At 39.2% G+C, this 8,328-nt stretch overlaps 2 protein-coding genes across 2 annotated transcripts in view; both read left to right on the top strand.

Moving 5' to 3' along the window:
* The first annotated feature begins 352 nt into the window (after nt 1-352).
* On the top strand, nt 353-6,417 carry LOC118325677 (STAM-binding protein-like A). The gene is made up of 10 exons (XM_035658442.1): nt 353-490; nt 2,543-2,769; nt 3,198-3,273; nt 3,361-3,456; nt 4,023-4,422; nt 4,621-4,745; nt 5,176-5,313; nt 5,510-5,622; nt 5,803-5,902; nt 6,286-6,417. Exons 2-10 carry the CDS (start codon nt 2,564-2,566, stop codon nt 6,340-6,342), a joined length of 1,311 nt encoding a protein of 436 aa, XP_035514335.1. The 5' UTR covers nt 353-490; nt 2,543-2,563; the 3' UTR covers nt 6,343-6,417.
* Nucleotides 6,418-7,882: 1,465 nt separating this feature from the next.
* The window catches only part of ppil2 (peptidylprolyl isomerase (cyclophilin)-like 2), a 28,752-nt gene continuing 28,306 nt past the window's right edge, over nt 7,883-8,328 (top strand). The window contains exons 1-2 of the mRNA XM_035658812.1: nt 7,883-8,030; nt 8,250-8,299. Coding sequence (XP_035514705.1) covers nt 7,999-8,030; nt 8,250-8,299 — 82 coding nt within the window. The 5' untranslated portion in view covers nt 7,883-7,998. The remainder of the gene's footprint in view (nt 8,031-8,249; nt 8,300-8,328) is intronic.

The following is an 8,328-nucleotide window of genomic DNA, read 5'->3' as shown; positions in this document are numbered from 1 at the left end:
CCTACAATCAACAGCTGAATAAATAAATAACTAAAATGACAGCAAAACCACAACATAAAATAAAACAAATCTCAATTTTGCTTATGTACATACCTTTATTTAGTTTTAGTTTATGTTTTTTTTCCTTATCGATAAAATGTTACAAATAACTATCCAAAATAAACAATAAAAAAATATATATATTACTAATATGAGATATTTGTATGAATTTATAGCACAAAAAAAAAACAATACAAATAAAGACACTGACTCTACAAACGATCTCAGAGCGGCTATTTACGGAAGCTATCAATAATCGGTAACTGATATCGTATCGATACGCTCACGCTGACGCGATGACTCGTCAGGCGGAAGTTGTTTTGATTGCGGAAGTGTGCAGATGCTGTAGGCGCAGCCCACTGAAGCGATCTGTTTAGGACTCTGTAATTTGAACGCATTTTGATCTGTCTGTATGTAGGCTTCTGGGAGCTGCAGGGTACATATCGATCAGGTAAGGATGGAGATAAAGGTCCTCGATGGCTGCCAGCGGCTTCGGGCTGTCAACAACCCCGGCTCTTGCTAAGTTAGCTCAGTTAGCGCGGCTAACGCAATGTCTAACGAGATATCAGGCGCCAGTGGAGATAACGAAACATTACACTTTTATCACAAAAACAGCATTCCAGGAGAGTACATGGTTAAATACTTCCCAAATGAGGTGAAAGACACGCTGTGTCACTGTCTGTTCGAGCTGAAAGGGCCCACAGTTTCACATTTAGTCTGTACCAGCGGACAGTAAGGTGATGGGTCGTTGGTAGTCGAGGTAAAACTTGAGTTTTCTTGTATGTGTCATTATAAAATCATTATGAAAAGCATACATTAAGTAGGGTGATAGGCTTTGGTTGGCTGCAGTCCTACAGTTGGGTTTGCTTTTTTGTTTACATTTAGTTTCACTCATTAGCAGTGGAAACTTGTTTTCACCCTTTACTTTAGTAAATAAACAATGCCATACTTTAAAAATACTCTGATACAAGTAAACCTCTTGCATATTCAATTTTACTTTAGTTAAAGTACAGAATGAGCAACATTTTATTATCAGCAACAAAAGTAAAAGTACTCATTGAGTAGAATGGCTCTTTTTAGAGTTATATATATATATATTTACATTATTATATGTTGGATTATTGTTGCTGAGGCATTCACATGTAAGCAGCATGTAAATGTTGTAGCCGGTCAAGTTGAAGTTAATTTGAACTACAACTGTGTCACTGCATCATGTTTTAGAAGTTGCTCATATTTAAAATCTTGATCCTCAAAGTGACAACTAACTATAGCTTTCAGTTAAATGTATGAGAATAAAAAGCAATATTTCACTCTGAAATGTAGTAAAGTAAAAGTATAAGATATAGTACAAGCAAAATACCAGTGCATCAAAATTGTACTTATGAGTACATATTAGTACATTTACATTTCCTGTTAGTCATAAACTGTTGTAATTTGTGATAGAGTTTGGTAACTTTTTAGAAAATATGCTTGATGCTACCTTTATCGTGTTTTAAATGAACAACAGAACAATGTCGAATAAGGTAAAATAGCACTGACAAAATACATTTTACAAAGCATTGTTGACCCTTTTTTTCCCCCTGTAAATGGTCCTATAGATGTTCAATTACTGATCATTTTGTTGGCTAGACTGATGGTACAACAGTTTAGGCTAAAGACATTTGAATAATATTGAAATTAGTTTCTTTACCAATACAAAGGAAGTAAACAACACTAAACAGCCGTTGAGTTAATCCACCTTTCTCCTCTTATCAGAGCCACACCCACTGATTACACTTGGTCCTCTCGGTGGTTCTGTGTTGTGTACTGACGAGCCAAGAAGCCATCATGGAAGGAATCAATGCAAGCCTCCTGACTATTAGTCAGGACGTTGATAAAGCGTGCTGACTAATAGTCACATTTGTCTTCATTTGATCAATAAAGAGTAGAAAACCTCGAGTCATACAAAATAGATCCTCCCAGCAGAGTCATGGCTTTCTTCTAAATATACTCAGCCAATGATTTTCAGACTGAGTTTGGGCCTCACTACAGGGTGTGAAGACTGAGAAAGACTGTGCCTCTTTGTGCTAGTTTATACATACATGCATAGTTAAGAATGAATAATAAAGCTCAAGTCTTCAGATCATCACAGCATACACATATTAAGTCTGAGATGAAGATTTCAGCATGATTTGTTAAAATGAACTAAAATCCAGCTGTAAGCACCCTAGAGTATGTTGTGTTGTTGTAAGAGCGCTTGCTCTTACATGTTGAGATTTGATCTTGGGTGGAAGATGCTTGGGATACATGATGGAAGGAAAATGTTAGTTCACAACAGAAAAAAACACAAGCTGTTATTATTATAAGGAATAATTTAACACTTTAGCCTAAGCTTTGAGAAGCATTAAAAATGGAAGAAAACGATGTCAGACCACAAACTGTGTGTACAGTGTTCATGGTTTGCTTCAGATTTATCACCACAGCATTCAATTGACTGTATTAAATCTTCATCTTGTCTTTCCAGCGTTCCAGCTTGAGCTGTGTCATGATGGCGGACCACAATGACATCAGTCTGCAGCCGGAGGAGCGAGTCCGCGCTCTGACCAAGAAGGGAAGCTCAGTGGAAGTGAACGAGGATGTGCCCCCGCGCCGCTACTTCCGCTCCGGCATGGAGATGATCCGCATGGCTAACATCTACACAGAGGAGGGCAACATTGAGCACGCCTTCGTCCTTTACAATAAATATATCACGTACGTGTTTACAGCGATGGGCTGGACTGACTGAGCTTTGTTTGTATTTGGTGCATTGATTTAAGTACTTATTAATTTGTCCTTCCATGCAATTGGTTTGGTCATTTTCACTTTGAAGTTCATTACACAAACCAATACATTCTTGTGGGTTAAAATGTCATGTTGAGAAAAAACATGTAAGGAGACAAAAACAAAGATCTTTCTCAGGATTGGACTGAAGTAATTTTGGCCCTAAACAAGGTTGACTAATAAATAACTTAAAAACAGAGTGACTTTAACATGTCCTCCTCTACTGTTACTCTACATACCTCTGATGAATTAGGTACAGTTTGTAGGCCACAGTTTTGAATACGCATTCTCAGTGGAGGTGTACTCAATTATTAGTCAATAGCAATTAATAACCAGATTTATGTTTTCTTTTCACCAAGGCTCTTTATAGAAAAACTTCCCAAGCATCGGGATTACAAGACCGCTAACATTCCTGAGAAGAAGGACACACTAAAAGTACGCATACAGTATTTATTCTGTCCCGTATGATTGATTTTTGTTGTTTTTTGAGGAAATGTTAAAACACTTTTCTTTTCTCTCCAGAAACTGAAGGATGTAGCATTTCCTCAAGCAGAGATTCTGAAAAAAGCTCTTTTGAGGAGATTTGACCAAGAGTATGCACAGTATCTTGTCAAAAAGGTAAACCGTCATCTCCTGACACACTGAAATGTACATTAACTGCATTAATTGCTATGTGAATGTATCGTCACTGTCGTACAGAACCCTTGTTGGTTTTCATACTTTTCTTTGGTTAAATATTTGTAAAACCAACCGACAGAAAAAGAAAAGACCAAATATGTAGATACAAGGTGACAGTATGCATTTTGACACTTAACAAACATACTTAGGTTAAGGCATTAGGATGTATTACTAATATTAACATATCGTAATAAACAAAAATACATGATACACATTTACAACAAGTACTGTACACTGATTTGACTATGTGTAAACCTTAAAATGGGTGAAACGTTTGTCAGTAACACTGCAGCTGCACACTGCGGTTGTAATAAAAGGAGGCCTTTGAGTTTTAACAAGAGTAAATGCTAAAATAATGACACTGCCCTTGTTTAGATTATTGTTACTGAAACTGCTATTAAGTCGAAATCAGCATACACCTTACATAAGTTCTGAGTAAGTCACCGTCAAAAACAAAAAAAAGAGATCGCCTGCTGATGTATGTGATGTGTTTGCCGTGTGCTTAGAAAGTGGAGGAGGAGGCCATGGCGCGGGAGCAGTCCAAACAGCGAGCACTGGACGCAGAGCGGGAACGTGTGGCTGAGATGCAGCGGCGGCAGCGGGAGCAGGAGCAGTTCAGTGCCTTCGAGGAGATGATCCGGCGCCAGGAGCTAGAAAAGGAACGGCAGCGAGTGCTCCTGGAGTTTGCCACGCCCGCCACACCTGCTCCTGACACGCCCCTCATTCCAGGCATCCAGGGTCCCTCGATTGTGTCCCCCACCGCGCCGCAGAGCCCAGGAGACCTTTCCGGCGGCACCAACCACCAATACAATCGCCCTCCTGCGACCATCGGCGCACCTGGCACCGGCCTGCCCGGCTTTGACCGGTCACTAAAGCCCGGGTCTCTGGTCAGCCCAGGGAACAACAGTGAGTTAATCTTTCTCTGACACGAGGGGCTGGCCTTCAGAGGATTTAAATACTGCTCTACTCCTGCTTTCAAGTATTTATTCTTCTGAGCTGATTTCTTTCCCCTCGACCTACTTAATTTCCTGTTTACACCATGCCTTGTTTCAGAACATCACAAGAATTGAGCTTTTGTTTATTCCTCTACATGTTTTTTTGCAGATACAATGGTGGATGCCCTTCGGCAGTTGGCTGTTCCTGCTGAGCTGTGCCGAAGCTTTCTAAAGTTGGCCGAGGCCAACACAACCCGAGCTGTAGAAACTTGTGGCATCCTGTGTGGCAAACTGGTAAGACTCTGGGACTCTGTGTCGAAGCCCTTCGATCAATAGTTTGTATAAATGAGATTTCAATAAAATGTTCTTTCATCGTGTTTTCTAAATAAGGTTTTCATCATTGAATTCCATAACCTAAGCTGATTTAAAAAAAAAAAATAATGAATGTGGAATTGTAGAATTTAAATGAAACAGCTGACCTCTCACCCCAGAGGGGTACAACATAAAGAGACATCTCCTACTGTCCCAGGTCTGCTGTGGCTTCTGTTTAAATTCCAGCATTTTCTGGTCGGGTTTACTCAAAGCTCTTTTAATATTTTTTTTATGAGCATGACAGAATGCAAACCGGTCAGTGCTCTGTTAATTTTAGTCAGAGTCCTTGGATAGCTTTTTGGCAGATGATGGCTTTGCATAATTGAAAGGATGCTTGTTGTATTTGTTCCAGACCAGAAATGCATTTACCGTGACCCACGTCATCGTACCAAAGCAGTGTGGCGGACCGGACTATTGTGACACAGAAAATGAGGAGGAACTCTTCCTCATACAGGACCAGTACGATCTCATCACCCTGGGCTGGATACATGTGAGTAAAGATGGGCACATTCTGGTCACTGCAGTCAAACAATCACCTTCCCGCAGTGTGAAAGCCACAAAATCAGAAACTGTGTCCTTATTCTCAGGAGTACGTACTAAGCAAGTTTATTCTGAAAAACATGTGTTCCAATAAATGTTTTGCCTGACGTAGTGTTATCCTGACGTCTGTCCGCTGTGTTCCCCAGACTCATCCCACACAGACGGCCTTCCTGTCCAGCGTCGACCTCCACACACACTGCTCCTACCAGATGATGATGCCAGAGGCCATTGCTATCGTCTGCTCGCCTAAGTTTAATGAGTGAGTCAGAAAACCCTCTCATTATAACTGTCCTCTCATTATAAACATAAGATGTGGGGGGGGGGATTTCTGAGGGAGTTAATATTAGCTGACTCCCATTCCCATTGTGGCGTGTGTTTTTTTTCTGCCAGTGTATCTCTCTATACTAAAAGTGACTTTGTGTGATTGTGTTTGGCCCAGAATTGGCTACTTCAAGTTGACGGATCGAGGAACAGAGGAGATCTCCACATGTAAACAGAAAGGCTTTCACCCTCACAGCAAAGAACCCCCTCTATTTACAGTGAGTACACCTCCACCGTCAGGCCATATGTGCAAATACATATTTGTTTCTTAAAAAAGTTAACAGACTTCAGAAATTGAATCATATTATATAGTTTGGGGGTGGACAGATCTTCTTGCAGAAACACTATAGATGTGGGCAAAAGGGATCACCAATAATTACTGTATACAGTCGTAAAATAAAAATGTTATGCATGTTAGAACTGTACCACTTGAGAGATTTTTGATTGCAATTTGTGTAAACCAACCCGATAAGTAGTATTTTATTGTTTTTCTATATTTTCTTTTTTATTATGTATTTTCTGCTAGCAGTACTGCTGCATTGTGGCTTTCTCATCTGTCCACATGAGCAGACTCTAACTTAAATCCGTTTCTCCTTCTCAGCACGCAGGACATGTCACCATCACCGATGACACTGTGTCCATGGTGGATTTGCGGTGATTTTCCTCCCCCTTTTTCACCAGAACACTTAGACAGTTTTATCAAACTGGAGACATTTTACTGAAAAAAAAAAAACACTTTCAGGACGAAACTGAGTGAATGCCGGCTACGAGTTTACCATTTATATGGACTTCAATTGTTGTTGGGAACAACATTGTGAACTTGTTTTTTGTTTTGTTTTGTTTTGCTCTTTAAGAAAAATTCTACACATTATTGCACTTTCCACAACTAATATCTGCTTTATGGACTGGCAAACCTCTGGCTCTTCAACCCCTCTGTTTTTGTTAGTATGTATTCTAACTCCTAAATATTCAACTTTTGTTTTTTGCCATTAATAAAAAGGTTGTCAATGTTTGTCAATGTCAGACAAGTGTCCAGAAACCCAACCTTTGTTGGCATCATAAGTTCTGCCTGACAGATAAAGTGCCATGGACGCGAACAGGTGTTGGAATTGTTTATTGTGCATCATGAAGTCTATAGTCTGTAATCATGTCTTTATTCTTCTGACGTGTTTTCTTCATAAGCAGTTGAAGTGCTATGATTGAAGCGAGAAAGGAAAGCCAGTTATAACTCAGGTATGCAGGCAGTGTTGCTGTTGCTGTCCTGTATTATATTTTTATATACAAACACTATCAATCCACAGTATCCTTTATCTATAAAGGGTTTTGTTTGAAGTTGAATTCCTACCTATGATGGATAAACCTTTTACTTTTTTTTTATTTCCCTATTCTTCGTGTGTGTGTGTGGGTGTGTGTGTGTGTGTGTGTGTGTGTGGAAAGGGGTTGGTAGTGGCTGTATAATGTGTCCATGCTTCAGAGGACATGCGTGCAAGAGGCAATATGAATGTACCTTCTGCTACACATTACTACACATTACTAACCACCTGACCATGGTTCATGCCTCTAACCATTTTTGTTTGCTCTTGATACAAAAAGTAAATGATTAGCTCTAATTGTGCGAGTACCTAAAATGAATCCAATGCCAAGATAAAATAAACTCATTACAGGTACATTTTTTCTGTATTGTTTTGTTTGTCATGTTTGTCTAGTGTCATGTAAGTAACATGGTAGGTAAGAGCATTAACACAGTGACAGATGCAAAAGTTCTGAATAGTTCTAATACTCGAGGAAAGATCCTGGGAAGGTGGAGGTAATATATATATAATTATAATATAATATTTTTGGGGGTTTGGATGAAGAGGAAACAAATCCATGGCACTCAGTTTAAGGAATAGTCACAAAAAAAAAAAACATTAATTATAGCATGGCTGAATGTGTGTTCAGTAGTATTTTTTTAAATAATCTTTTCAGAAAGCAAAGCCAGGGAGACACAAGAAATCTGTTATTTGATTCAGTTTTGGATCAGTGGCTCCATGCTAGTGCTAGTGTTTGGGTTTATTCACTTAAAAGTGTTGGGGTAGTTTAAAATAAAACTTTATACATAATATATATTCACCCTGTATTTAAGACAATAATGTGTAAGAAGTGTTTTCACCCATTCTTCCAGCTGGGGGCGCCAGAGGCCCGTAATATGAGCTCTACGCCGTTTATAACGACGACGACCAAGAACATAAACAGGAAGCCACTAAAGCGAACAGGTTTCAGTAAAGTGTCGTATTATTAAAATTCATCTTTCAGACCTCCACAAAAACTCAAAATGGGGAAGCGACAGCACCAAAAAGATAAAATGTATGTATAAACTTCTCCTGAACACACCGCAACACTTAAACTCTGTTGTTGTCGTTAGCTTAGCTGACTGTTTGCTAACGAGCTAACGTGGCTAACGTGGCTCCACTAAAGCAACTATCTAACATTAACATTAACATTAAGATTAACGTTACTTTAGCTTTATTTAAGGTTTCTTCATTGTCGTTCCTCTTATTTGTGTGTGTTTTATCACTCTTATAGGTACATCACTTGTAGTGAGTACACACATTTTTATGGAGGGAAGAAATCAGGTGAGTTGTATTTTACATTTCACGTTATA

This window comes from Morone saxatilis, unplaced genomic scaffold (genome assembly GCF_004916995.1).
Source record: "Morone saxatilis isolate NCDOM2014 unplaced genomic scaffold, NCSU_SB_2.0 Contig16, whole genome shotgun sequence".
NCBI lineage: Eukaryota > Metazoa > Chordata > Actinopteri > Moronidae > Morone > Morone saxatilis.
Note: the sequence above shows the minus strand (reverse complement) of the source record. Positions and strands in the feature narration are given on the sequence as shown.